General features: G+C 49.8%; 1 protein-coding gene across 1 annotated transcript in view; it reads left to right on the top strand.

Moving 5' to 3' along the window:
• Positions 1-3,239: 3,239 nt before the first annotated feature.
• The window catches only part of RNF220 (ring finger protein 220), a 247,914-nt gene continuing 237,337 nt past the window's right edge, over positions 3,240-13,816 (top strand). The window contains exon 1 of the mRNA XM_036758017.1: positions 3,240-3,867. Coding sequence (XP_036613912.1) covers positions 3,243-3,867 — 625 coding nt within the window. The 5' untranslated portion in view covers positions 3,240-3,242. The remainder of the gene's footprint in view (positions 3,868-13,816) is intronic.

The following is a 13,816-nucleotide window of genomic DNA, read 5'->3' as shown; positions in this document are numbered from 1 at the left end:
CCCTCCTCCCGCTGTGTTTGCAGGCTGCGGTCTGTCCGACAGTCAGTCCCGCGGGTCCCTCTGGGGTCGGGCAGTCGGACCACTCAATTAGGACTCCCTCTAACAGGGCTGTTTGCATTTCCCTTAAGCAAGCCCTGGGCCTGAGATTACCCCCCTCTCCCACCAAAAGGAAAACCCCAGACCCTGCGTGGGGCGGTGGCTGCGGCGGCTTCCAGCCCAACCAGTCCCGGAGCTGGTGCGCCCCCCCCTCCCCAGGCCCCCGGGTCGCCCCACAATCTCTTTGGCTTCGCGGATTGATCTCCCTCCTTGTTGAGTTAATTCAACAAAGACTTTTTGCGATCGCTTTGGAGTTTGTCTGAAGCCGGGGAAAAGGGGCTGGTGATTTATTCGGTTGCTTTTCGATTTCTGTCTTCAGCCCTTCTTTCTCCTCCTTTCAGCGGGGATGTCAGCTGTTATTACTGCCTATTGATCCCTTTGCAAAGTGAGAAGTGAGCTAAAATTAATGTCAATTCCACTGCTCCGATCAATAGCGGGAGTTATTTTAATCTGGATTTGCACGAGGCGCTAAATTAAAAAGCGTCAGCATAAGCGTCGCTGCCCCTCGCCCGCAGCCCCCTTGTTCGCAGCCCCTAGTTCTCAGCCCCTCACTCTTCTTCCTGCCCTTGGTTCGAAGCCCCTCGTTCGAAGTCCTTCGTTCTCAACCCCTCACTCGCCTTCCTGCTTCTCGAACGACCCACCCCCACGCGGCCACCCAGAACAGCCCCCCCCCCCCACTGATTAGCTGACAATCCATATTTTTTTAATTAAGAGGGTCAGTTAGTTTTCTTATTTGGGGCTCTGTATTTAAGTCCATGACATTTTGACATTAGGAGTGTATCAACTATAGATTTTCATAATGACTGCGGGCGGCCGCCTCTGTCTACTCTGCCGCCGTCTCCTCCTCCTCTGAACAGTTTTCTGGGTGTGGGGGGGGAGGAAAGAAGAGCCCCCCAAACGGCTTCTGGAAAGTGCAGGGAAGAATTACAAACCCCAAACGGAAATGCTCCTGATTTATTCCCGGTGTAATGAAGTTTGCAAAAGAATCCGGAATTAGGGGTGAGTGATTCACAGGGTCCTTCCTTCTGCTGAGCTCGACTTGCTGCCTCGGCTGCCAGATTACTAATTTATGAAACACGTTGAACAGAAGGAGGTGAGGTAGGAGGAAGCCAAAAGAACTCGGGAATAAGGGTCAGTCCCGGGGTCATTTTCTATAGGAAAACGTTCCCTTCCAACCTCCCCTCCTCAACGTGCGTTTGGCGTTGTCCGTTTCTCCCACCCCTCTTGCCCAGGAGGGACCCACCATTATTGCTTTTGGCCAACCAAGTGTCCTGTCTGCGTCTGGTGTCCCGAAGGAAGGGCGGCTGTGGGCAGCGGGACACACTTGCCAGGCTTCCCTGGTTCGGTTTGTGAATATGCATCTGCCTTGAAAACGGCCGGACGCAGTGTTCCTATCCTTGTCAGGCTAACCAGGCTGTCCTTGCCAGATCCCTGCTTTGCTCGAACTTGACAGGAAAAGTTATTTAAAATTTGGAAGAGAGAAAAATCCGTTAATGTGAGATGCATAATCTGGTAATTTAGCAATGATGTCTATAAGGAAGAGTGCCAAATGAGGAAGCAATCTGATGATGTCCACTCATTTTCACAATTAATAATAGTCATGGAAGCGTCTGCTACAGGATGGGAGAAGGAAATGTTATCATTAAGGCCAAGGATGGGATTTTATACCATTTGTTAACCGAGGCTCCTTCATTCAAGGAATACAAAAGGTTTTCCATTAGAAAGATGCTCTTTGGGCATGGTTTAGTTGCAGTGAGTGACTCTTTAGATTCAAAGGGCGTGATTTCTGGCAGCCTGGGGTGTTGGGGTTTTTCTTTTAAATCATATGGTGCTGTTCGGGTGCCCTTTGTGGGCTTTCTATTAATCATATCCTTTTTGAACCTGATAGTCCTCGTATCCACCTTATGCCATGCCATTGCTGGTGTGTAGCCCCGCCCTGCGTGAACTACCAGGAAAAGACTCTGAGTTGGCAAGAACAAGCCGAGAATTGAAGAGCATCTTTCCTAACTCCCCATGTGCTTTGGGGGTCTCTGTTTGAACATCAAACTCTGCCTGGACCAAAATCAGCCAGAAATTTGGTTACCATTTTGCTCTAAATGTTAACGGTAGATTTAAGCAGTTTACAAATCTACTTAAGTGACTGCATTAGTAACTAAAATTAATGACCTTGTTACTGTTGTTGTTGTCCCTGAAAGAAAGACACTTTCAGAGAGCATTGCCAAAGACACTCACTCCAATTTTAAAATATTATTGGAGAGGCCAGACGCATTATGATAGAAGTTTTTGCTCAGCCACAGAAAAGAGGGGAGGGGGAGGCTATGTGTAGACAGAAGAATACTCAAAATAGCAGTTGTGGGGAAGCTTCATTTGGAAAAAAAAAGTCTTTGGTAATATATAAAGTTGTGGGTTTGTGTGTATATACGCATAAGTATTGACACTATACACATATACTTTATGTTGTCATCTACTTACATACATCACCTGTATCCATTTAAATTCATGACATGGGTGAGGGGGGGCAAATCGGAAGGGTATGGTGTGTGTGTGTGTGTGTGTGTGTGTGTGTGTGTGTGTGTGTGTGTCCGTGCTAGGGGGAGAGCCGTGTATGAAAAACAATTACAACTGCATCTGTTGTAGCAAATGAGCCCTGCCTTGGGTGGGTGGGGTACCAAGACAGAATCACTTTAAAATCTGGTATATGTGGTGACCTCATTTACCCAGGGAATATTGTATTTGGAGATTTTGTGTTTTTTTTCCTTGCTGGGCTCAGGCGCATTTCACCCGGAACGTGTAGGGACCAAAGTCAGCTACGCGTACATCACAGTAAGTTGTCTATTGATTTTTCTGAATGAAAACGGTCGGATGCTGCCGCTGCCCAGTGACTCCTGAAGCCTGTGGTGTCTGTTCCCCAAGCGCCTGGAAGCCAGGAGGATGGAGTTGCAATCACTCTGGCTTTCCCTTTTTTCTTTTTCCTGACCTTCCTCCTTCCCCCTTTCTTCTCTTTGATGTCCCTGCAGGTCCTGGAAGGGGATGATTCCCCAGTAATCTTCCCTGCCTCGACCCCAGGTGCTGCTCTGCCTCCCTCCCTCCCTCCCTTCCAGGGAAGACCGTTTCTTGTCTGACTCCTACCATCGAAAGAGACTCCGATGGACTTACACCGGGCAGCCTTCAAGATGGAGAACTCATCCTACCTTCCCAACCCATTGGCATCCCCAGCTCTGATGGTCCTGGCATCGACAGCGGAGGCCAGCCGGGATGCCTCCATCCCTTGCCAGCAGCCCCGACCCTTTGGGGTTCCTGTCTCCGTAGATAAGGATGTGCATATCCCCTTCACCAATGGCTCCTACACTTTTGCCTCCATGTACCACAGGCAAAGTGGGGTGCCTGGCACCTTTGCCAACCGTGACTTTCCCCCTTCCTTGCTGCACCTCCACCCCCAGTTTGCACCCCCAAACCTAGACTGTAGCCCCATCAGCATGCTGAACCACAGTGGCGTAGGGGCTTTCCGCCCCTTTGCCTCCACTGAGGACCGGGAGAGCTACCAGTCGGCCTTCACGCCTGCCAAGCGACTCAAGAACTGTCATGACACAGAGTCGCCCCACCTGCGTTTTTCTGATGCAGATGGCAAAGAGTACGACTTTGGGGCCCAGCTGCCCTCGGGCTCCCCCAGCTCCCTCAAGGTGGATGACACTGGCAAGAAGATCTTTGCTGTTTCTGGCCTCATTTCCGACCGGGAGACTTCATCTAGCCCAGAGGACAGAAATGATAGATGTAAGTAGAAGTCCTGTGCATCCCTGTCCCCCTTCCCTTGGGTCAGCTTGGCCAAATGCTGGTGCTCAACAGGTCAGCAGTGACTCTGGCGCTCCTGCTGAAGAGACTCGCTACCTGTCTGCCTGCCTCAATAGCTGTGGGGTGTTGGGGGCTCGTTGTTCCCTCTCTTCAGTGGGCGATGATAGATTCCGAATTGAAATGTATTTGTGCAGGCAGTCAGGCAGGGAGGCGGGCAGGCTCCCAAGCCACCTGCTGTGTTTTCCTTGTGTGGGCAGTATCTCTTGGGGGTTCTGGGCTCAGAAGTGCTGGGGGTAGGGGGACCGCGTCCATGCTTGGCCAGGCTATGGAGGGAGCTTGTGGGCTCCCAAGGCCCTTTGCTGGCTTCCTCTTCGTTCTCTGGTCTCTGGATCATTTCTGGATCTCTTCCTATCAGGCCACACCTAGCAGTCAGTCTTCAGTCCACTTCCCAGCCTTACCTTTCAGCAGCGGATTGTGTTGGGTAGAGAGCAATGAAGGGCAAAGGTTGGTCAACACCGAAGTCTTGTAATAGTCATGTTCTCTTTCGTATCCTGGGGCGAGACAGGTAGCATATTTGCGGGAATGCCAAGACAGACACAACAGCTTCAGAGGTTCTCAGGTGTGTTCTTGTGACCTTTAGTGCCCTCTGTGGGCATGGACTACTCCTTCCTAGGGGCTGATATACTGAATAGAGCCTTTGCAGGGGAGGGGCTGAATCTTCTGGTCCCTCTACTGCCCCGCCCCATCCCCACCCCCACCGCCCAGCAGAGCAGGACTCTCAGTTCGGAGCTTTGGGGCAGTATGGAGACAGAGTGGCTTTCTGCCAGTCTGGGGAGAATTTATGGAGCGAGGGGTTTTCTTTCCACCCATCCCTTTGTTCTTGGATTTTGCTTTGTTTTATTTTCTTAAGAAAACTACAGCTAAGGTTGTCTTTCCCCTCTTCTCTACTCTATTCCCTAACACCACCCCCCCATCTCCCTACAGCCCCCAACATGAATACCATTTTTTTCTCTTCACTTTATGATGCCGGGGAGAGTAATAGAGACGTTGCAACTCTCTCCCCTGTCGGCCCTGCTTCCTCTGGCTGTCTCCTTGAATTAGGCACTGTGTTAACTTCCCAGCGCTAAAAGGCATCTGCCTAAACCCAGCGTACCTTTTCAATAAAAGTCATCATAAAATCAACCTGCCTTGTAAATCCATCGCTCTTTGGTTTTGAAATATGTTGTGAGTGTGTCTTTTATGTCAGCGTCTGCAAGCCTAGGACCTTCCCACTTAGGAAGAAGGCTGCTGTTGCCGACAGTACAACTGCTAGCTGGGGCTTTACTCACTTTTTCTCTAGCTCTTCTTTCCCCCTCTCACTTTCAGTGACTCACATCTGTTTGAGCTGCTGGCTCCCCTTTCACTGTGATCTGGCTCTCTGGGTAAGCCTGCTGTGTGTGCTCTATGGGGACTTTCCTGTTGTGCTGTTGGGCTCTCACCCCCAGTAGTGTAGAAGAAGGCAAAGAGAGCTGGGGCTCACTTCCCCCTTGCTTCTAGCTGTCCTAGGTCAGCGTGTGTTAAGGCTGCTGCCTCCTTTCCACTAGCAGCACCACTTAGAAATGAAACTGATTCAACATGCTACAGGGATTGAGATTCTTCTCTTCATCCAGATCTCTGGCAGTTCTAGTCTGTCTCCCCCTTTTCTTTTTTATCCCCAGCCTCCATCAAGAAGACACCCAGAGAAGGCGAAAGCCTGTTAGTCAAGTCAGAACTCATAGATGTGGAGATCCATTCCCCCTGCGGGTGTCATAGCCATAACTCTTCCCTTCGTGGTTTGCATTGTGTGTGCTGGTGCCTTCCCCCATGGAGACGGATACCTGCCTCACACAGGAATACGCCTGGGTGGAGAAAAAATGAAATGATGCTGTCTCCCAAAGTGAAATGGAATTCTGACCTTGAAATTAATGAGATGCTGATCAGCAGGGAGGGGAAACCTCTTCATTTCAAATTTAAGTACTAGAGAAACTGGGAGAGCCCTTTCCCCTTAGCTTAATTTATGTTGAACACAGTCTTGCCTTTTCCAGAGGACTTTTCTCCTTCTTTCCTCCCCACCCTCATACTAAGTCTATAGTAATATGTGAGTGTAGCTTATATGTACACCCAGATGGTCATATTAGCACAGAGAAAAAAAAAATCAAAACAAAATGTAAGTTGGGCTCAGGGCTTGACCCAGAACACAAGTTCTGTTGAGGAATATCTGAGCAGAGAAGACTCTAGCACAGGAGTCTGTAACCCCCTTGGAGGGGGCAAGAAGAGGGGGATTCCACCTTCTCCTGACCTTGTTGTAGGGAGCAGATCAGTGCTTCACTGTGGTCTCATGGGGTGGGGGGGGGGGATGACGACTGGTGGTTCGTTTTTTGTTTTTTTTTCCTGAGGAATCTTTATAAAACAGGAGAAAACCTTTTTCTTCTGAGAAGGGTTGGAGAAACAGCATGACAAGGTCTGCGGTGGCTTCTTGGCTCCTGTCATACTCTGATGGGGGTGAGAGGATTTATGGGCTGTTTTATGTAAATACATATTTAAGAGCCATTAGAAAGCCTGATTATTCCCACTAGACGCCTTTCAGGCCCTCCCTACAGAACCTCTTTGAAATAAGTACTATTTCTGAGATAATCAAGGAACAGTGTATAAGAATGCCTCCCGGACCTAGCTGGAGCTGGGTAGGTAAAGGTGGGGCCAGAATCTGCTTAGAGAGCAAAGGGGCAGGCTGCTAGGCTGGCTGCTGATCAGAGAGGTATTGGGATTTTTCATTCTATGGAGACATTCTTCAGATAATTTTTCAAAACTTGTAACCCCTTTGTGTTCTTTTCCAGAAAATGTAAAAAGTCATTTTTTATAATTCAAAAACAAGGACTACAACAAAATTCCTGCAGAACTATGGAGCTGGAGTTTCTGTGGACCAGGTTCCAGCTCAGTTTAAGGGTTTTAGGACCTTGGAAAATGGGTTTTGTAATGGAAACCCTGGCATGACCTTTCCCATCCTGTGTCCAGCTAGAGGGTGGATGTGAGAGATGTGAGCATGGCTAGAACATGCCTCTGTGTGTGTCTAGGTGGGGTGGAAATGTACATTTTCTTATCTTTTAAAAATTTTTATTGAAATCTTCTGTTTTTACATGCCTTCATTTCCAATTGTGCATCTTCCCTCCTCCCTAGCAAGTTATCCCTTATAAGACTAAAAAAGAAAAAAGAAGCAGTTTGGCAAACTGGCCCAACGTCTGACAGTATATACAATGTTCTACAGCCATAGTCCGTCCCATCCCTCCCCCCCCCCCCCCCCCCCCTGCAGAGAAGGAAGGGAGGTACCTTTTCTCATTTGTTATTCAGGGCCAAGCTTAGTCACTAGGATAATAACATAGTGCTTATGTTTCTTTTCTTATTCTTCCCATTTACATGTCTCTAGTCATCATGGCAACATTGTAACTGTTGTTTTCTTGGTTCTGCTAACTCCTCTCTGCATCAGTTCTTGTCTACCCTTGCTTCTTCCAATTCTTCCTCATTACTGCTTTTCCTGGTGCAGTAATATTTCCTCACATTCGTGTGCCACAATTTGTTCAGCCACTCATCAGCTGATGGGAATCTGCTTTGTTTCCACTTCTATGACAACCACCTCCCAAAAAGCCTATTTTAGCTCATGAGGTGTTCCCCTTGCTCTTGGTTGAAAGCTGAACTTCTTCAGGGGATATGTGAACACTCCAAAGTGGAGAGTATTCCCATTTGCTTCCTCTCGGCCCTGGGATTTTGGGACCTCCCTTTGTCAACAAATTCATTATTTCTGCTTTGCTCAGGTTTCATGGTGATGAGAAGTTATCTCCCTCTTCAGAGGCTGCCCTGTCTGTCCTGGAGAGGGGATGGGTGGGTCCTGGAAGGGGTATCAGCTCTGGCTGGCAGAGGAGCTAAGGATGGAGAAAGGAAGATCATTTTTGTTTGCCTCCACTTCCCAAGCTATTCTTTTTTTTTACCTCATCTGAGGAGATGTATGGTATGGGGACAAATGGTCTCCATGTTGTTGTGGGGGACTATGGGGTCTGTTTCCCAAAGTCTGCCCTTTAAATCAGTGCATCTTTATCCAAGGATTCTACCTGGTGTTCCATGCCATCAACTCTATAGTTATTACCCACCTTGGATTATTTTGATAGCCATTGGGTTTTGGATTCCTTCATTACTTGAGAGCTCCCCTCAGGTTGCTTCCTGTGGGCAACCTCCTCAATACCCACATTTCTGCTCTGATTGCCTTCTTGCCCCCAGGGTCTTTCTGCCCACCAGTTCATTTTGCCACAGTTGTGGTTGCCCAGTATATACCCTCTCCTCCCTTCAAATGTGAGTTCTAGTCCTCTGAACTGGAGCCTGTCAAGGATGTCAGGGCTGTCAAGGAAGTCAGTCAATAAATATTTATTAAGTACCTACTAAGTGCCAGGTGCTAGCTAAATCCCTACAGTGAAAGGTAAAAAACAGTTTCTGCTCTCAAAGAGCTCACGGTCTAATGGGAGAAACAATAGAGTTGACTATGCTAGCCTGGCCTGCCTTCACTTTCTTATTGCAGCCCTAAGAAGGCATCATACACAGCACTGTTTTCACTTCAGAGGAATCTTTGGGTTGGCCCGTTCACTTCACTCTCTTTTGCCTTGGCCCTTTTCGGGCAGCTGTTATCGAAATATCTCTTCAGGCAACCAAAGGAATGAAGAGTCCGGGAAGGTCAGGGTGTGCTGCCTTTGAGCTCAACAGGCCACTCCTAGTGGCTCTTCTTTGTGCTGGCCTCAGAAGCAGCTGCTTGGAAAATGATTGGGTTCCTGGGGCCCCAGTCTCACCCTGAAGATGGTGGACTAGGACCACTGCCTGGGTGGAGTTTGGATGGGGGTGGAGAGGTGGGTGTAGCCAGGCTGCCTTCTCTTTAGGTCCTGAGTGAGCCAACCTGGGGGTGGTTGTGCCCTGCACTTTGGGAAGAATGAGGGTCTCTGACAGCCCTACTTTTCTAACGGACAAGGCTGACCCGAATCCAGTTACAATCCAAGTCAGAGTGAAGGCCCACCAGCCAAACTTGCATTCTCAGGCCCAGAGTGGGGCAAGGGGCTAGGTAGGGTCTGAAAGAGTGGCTCCCCACCCCTACCCAGTTGTCCTCTTCCGTGGGGGTGGGAGGGGAGACACACAAGACCCCTAACTACCCTACTCTTCCCCTGGGAGAGCGGACTCTCCCCAATCCTCTTTAAGTAGGGGGACCAGGCCACAATCTTCCTCGGAGTGGAGAGGGGAGACAGCCCTCAATCCTCTTCCCGGTGGGAGGAGGCTGACTCCCAATTCTCATCGTTCCTGTGGGGGTGAAGGGGCCCCCAATCCTCCTCTTACTTCGGAGGTGAGGGCTAGGGGGTGGGAGCTGGGGGGGGTGGAGAAAGAACTTCCTTGGTGGGTGGGTGGATTTTTGTTGCTCACTCCCACCCCAGGCCCCGAGACTCCCTTTCATGCTGTTTGGTTTCATTGTCTTGTTGGGATAAAGAAATGTTTGAACAGTTAAAGTGGGGCCGGACTGGATGGGAGCGGTCCCTGATGGCCGCTGCAGAGCCATCTGGCCTGGCTTGGCTCCGGGCTGCCTCACCCGCCCGCCTGGTTCGGGGGCTTGCTAGCTCGCTCACTGGGCTGCGGGCAGGCCTGCGGTGCACGGCCGGAATGCCTAATCACCATGGTGAGAAAACGGCCTCGGCGACCGCTTTCTCCCCTTCCCTCCCAGCCCGCCTGCCCGCCAGCCTGCCGGCCGTCAATTGTCATGCAGAAGCGATCGGGTGGCCGTTTCCAGGAGCGGCTGCGCCTCGGCTGCCGGCCCCGCCCGGGTCCCCTAGCCTCTCCTCCCTTCTCCTGGACTTGCTTCCTTCCCCTCGCTTGCCCAGGCTTCCCCTAGCCCTTGCCACTCCTTTCTCCTCGCCCCACCCCACCCCACCCCACTCCGTCTCTCCTTCCTTCTCCTCGCCTCCCCTCGCCTCTCCTTCCTTCTCGCCTTCTTTTCCCTCGCCTCCTCTCTCTTCTCTTCCCCTCGCAAAAGGGTGCCTTGTAATTGATCGTTGGGGGGAGGGGCTGGGAGGACAGATGAGGGGCGAGAGGCGGGGTTGGAGGGAGAGACGCTTTTCTCAGTCGAAATATTTGCCCCTCACAGTCTGTCTATGCCCCTGGGACGGCTTTCATGTGGTTTTCCAACACGCTAGTAAGCTCCTCATCTTTCCATGGTGGACTCGCGAGGGCTGGTGCTGAGCTCCCAGGCCTGGCTGTGGCTGGCTGGAGGGCTACAAGCCGGGCCAGGCCGGGCCAGACCAGGGAGGATGCACTCCCTCGCGCGCTTTGGTTTCTTTCCCCTTGATGGGAGCAAAACAACCCTAGCGAGGCCGGGGACTGAAGAGAGAAAGAGGTGGAGAGCAAGCCAGTCCGCCGGCCGGCGGGCCAGCACCCAAAGCTCCCCCCTTGTGCCTCCACCCGCTAGATGCGCTAGCCTCAATTTCTCCTACAGTACTCAGGGGTCCTGAAGGGGTCCGTCCGGGCGAGGGCGGTGGTTGTGGTTCTCTCAGGTCTCTGCGGCCCTGGACGGCTGCGCGTGGATCTGGCGGTACCTCTCTCTTCTGGACCCGACCAGTCACATCTTGCACGGCTGGTATTATTTCTCTTCCAAGCTTCATCTTGTCATCTCTGCCGAAATCCCTAGGAGTATTTCCCCTGGGCAGAGGCTGAGGAGGGACTAGATTTCTCGGTAATTCGAAGAAGCCGAGTTTGGCCCCAGCAGGGCTGCTAGAGGGTGGAGGGGTGGAGGAGTGGAAGAGGTTGCGGGGAAAGCGGAGCTGTATCTTGCCCCTCCGGGAAGCTCCTCCCTCAGCTTGCCCCAGGGGCCCCAGGTGGCTTCGTCTGTGTCCCCTTTTGTGCTGGAAATACAAAACACGGATTGCATCCAAAGAATAAGGCTAGTTCTTTCCCCTTTCCTCTATCAGTCAGGGAAGAGAGCACTGAAAATCGAATCTGAGTTTTACAGGGGGTTTTCTGAAATGTGTAACCCTTTCAGCACACCTGTGTAAGACGTGTGCTTTGCCTGAATATACGATGACCTGCGGTATGTACATACCTGGTATGTCTCCGTGGGACAAACCAGCGCTTATTAAGCGCCTACTGTGTGCCTGAAGGCACTGTGCTAGATGCTGGTGATAGGATAACAAAGGATGAACCAATACCTACGGGAAGGGAGACAGACCAGTAGATTTGCATTAAGGCTTTTTCTTGACGGTGCATTTTGTAAAAAAGGAGTCTTGGCCAAAGCCCCCCAAATAAGACCTCCACGCCAACTCCTAGCTAAACTCAGTCCGTTTTGTTGGTTTTTTTTGTTTGTTTTTTTGTTCCTTCCAATAGTTAACTTCCTGTCTTTCCCAGGGTCATTTGGCTCCCCTTTAAGCAGCCTGGGCAGTCTTCGAACGCGAGCTCTGGAGACTGGGGAAAATCGTTGCTTGCTCTGTGGCACTTGTAAGGCTTTGGAAAGCCTGGTCCGGGGTTGTGGCATTGGTGGTAGGGTGGCCGCTTCCCTGCCCATGGGTGTGTGCTGCTGCCTAGACTCTGCAAGGTGCATTGGGCTCTGGGGATGCTTCAGCACACACTCATTGCTTCTCTGAGGGTAAAGGGGGGAGGGGGGATTGTCAGCAGGCAACTTCCCTAATTGCATTGCAGTCCTCTCTAATGTTTCCTACGGGGCTCTGTGAGAATTGGGCTGTGGAAGGAGGGGTTCTGGTAGGGGTCAGGACTAGTGAAAGGCTAATACCTGTTCTGCAGTCAGGCTAGTAGATGCCAAGATAATGGGATGAGTCTGTCCTCCCCTTCTCCTGGGGACTGAGGCTTTCCTGCTGTATAAAGATCTCATTTTAAGTTTCTCTTTTATTTTTCAACCATTGACCAAGGTGGTGTCGGCAGCTCTGATGCAGTGTTACCAATGATCACTGGCACTGGCTCCCCTGGCAGCTCTTTCACACAGTCCTGGGCTGTGGCCAGATGCTTTTGTTAGGGAAAGGGGGAAGAAGGAGGTTTGGAAAAAGACTAGAAAGATGCCTTGAGAGCAGATACTCAGGAAAGGAAAAGGAGAGATATTATCAAGAGGTGGTGAGGTCTTTTTCTTTTATGACTATAGGCAAAAAAGTCTTGTTAAAAAGTGTCCTTTAGAGAGATGGACAAAATGTATTTCATAACTGAAAAAAAAATGGTTTTTGAGTATTTAATCTCCCATCTCTCTAGAAACCTAAAATGGAGTCAACTTTCTTCCCAAATATTCTTCCCTCAGTGCTGCAGGCCCTGCCACAGAGGCAACAATACTGATGAGATATTTTAGGAAAGGAAGACAACAAAATCCTGGGGTGGGGTGGAGTCCTAAGGTATGGGTGCTGCCTCGCCCCAAAATGTAGATATTTGGCAGCTATTTCTTCTCTCTGTATGTTGACAGTGACTTGGAAGAAATGAAAGTCATCTTTGGGGGGAAATGTGGTATTTTGAGTACCTTCTGCTCAGCAGGGGTTGAGCCTCAGAAAGGCTCAGTGCCATTCACCAGGTGGGGCCTTTGGTCTGGTCTCTAGCGAAATCCAATCCAGTAAACCTGGGCATGACTCACCAGCCAAGTGTCATGTTCTTCCACTGACATTCATCTGCAATCCAAGGCTTACAGCTCTGCATCTGTCCTAGAGCAAAGAGACACAGAGCTGCTGAACACAGTTCATCCCTTCCTGCTCCCTTCCAGTTAGGCTTAGAGAGCTACAGGTCTGTATTCTAGACTCCTGAAGAGAATTCTTAGTTATTAGCTAATCCCTCTGCTTAGACCAAGTCTCCTTTTACAGAATCACAGAATTTTAAGGTTGCAAGTGGCCTTGATGGCTATCTAACCAGATATCTCTACTCAATCTATAACTAAAAAATAATCTCTTAATATGTATTACTTACCCTGAAGTGTTTGTCTAGCCTCTGCCTGAAGCCCATCAAGGAGGAGGAGCTCACTAGCTCTCCAGGCTGCCCTTTCCCCTTTTGGATAGCTCTTATGGTTAGGAAGAAGAAACATACAATCTTAAATTGTCCTCTTTCTTCCCCCCCCCCTCCACTTTGCTCCTGATCCCGGCCTCTTGGGCCAAGCAGGACAAGGCTGATCCCTCCACCACAGGACAGCCCTTCAAACACCGAAACACAGTCCTCCTGTGCCTCCTGAGCCTTTTCATCTCTGGGATAATCACCTCTCATTAGCTTCTTGAACTGATCCTTGTGTGATTGACTCAAGACCCTTTACTTTCCAGGTTGGCCTCCTTTGGATTTTCTCCATCTTTTTTTTTTTTTTAATGGTGGTTCCTTAACACAAAACTCCATGTGGTTTGACCAGGGCAGAGGACAGAGAAACTCTCACCTCTTTCCTTATCCCTGGAAGCTCTGTCTCTCCTAATGCAGCCCACAATCCCATCAACTTCCTCTGCTGTCACACCACACTGCTGCCATGAGGTTGCAGTCCACTAAAACTCTCAGGTCTTTTTCATACTGCCCTCTAATCATGCCTCCTCATCTTATACTTGCGAAATTTACAAATTTTGTCCCATGGGACTTAGGCAGATAGTTGTCTAAGTAGAAAGAGTGCTAAACCAGAAGTCAGGAAGTCCTGCTCAAATCTGGCCTCAGACACTAAATGTGTGACCCTTGGCAAATCACTTAACCTCTGTTTGCCTCAGTTTCTTCGGCTGTCAAATGGGGATAATATTAATGATCTACCTCAAAGGGTCGTTGTGGGGATCAAATGAGATAATATTTGTAAGGTACTTTGTGAGCCTTAAAGCGTTCTATAAATGCTAGATGGTTATGATTATTATATTACATGATTATTATATATAATTATTATATTATATAATTATTATTTGTG

This window comes from Trichosurus vulpecula, chromosome 4 (genome assembly GCF_011100635.1).
Source record: "Trichosurus vulpecula isolate mTriVul1 chromosome 4, mTriVul1.pri, whole genome shotgun sequence".
NCBI classification, from domain to species: Eukaryota; Metazoa; Chordata; class Mammalia; order Diprotodontia; family Phalangeridae; genus Trichosurus; species Trichosurus vulpecula.
Note: the sequence above shows the minus strand (reverse complement) of the source record. Positions and strands in the feature narration are given on the sequence as shown.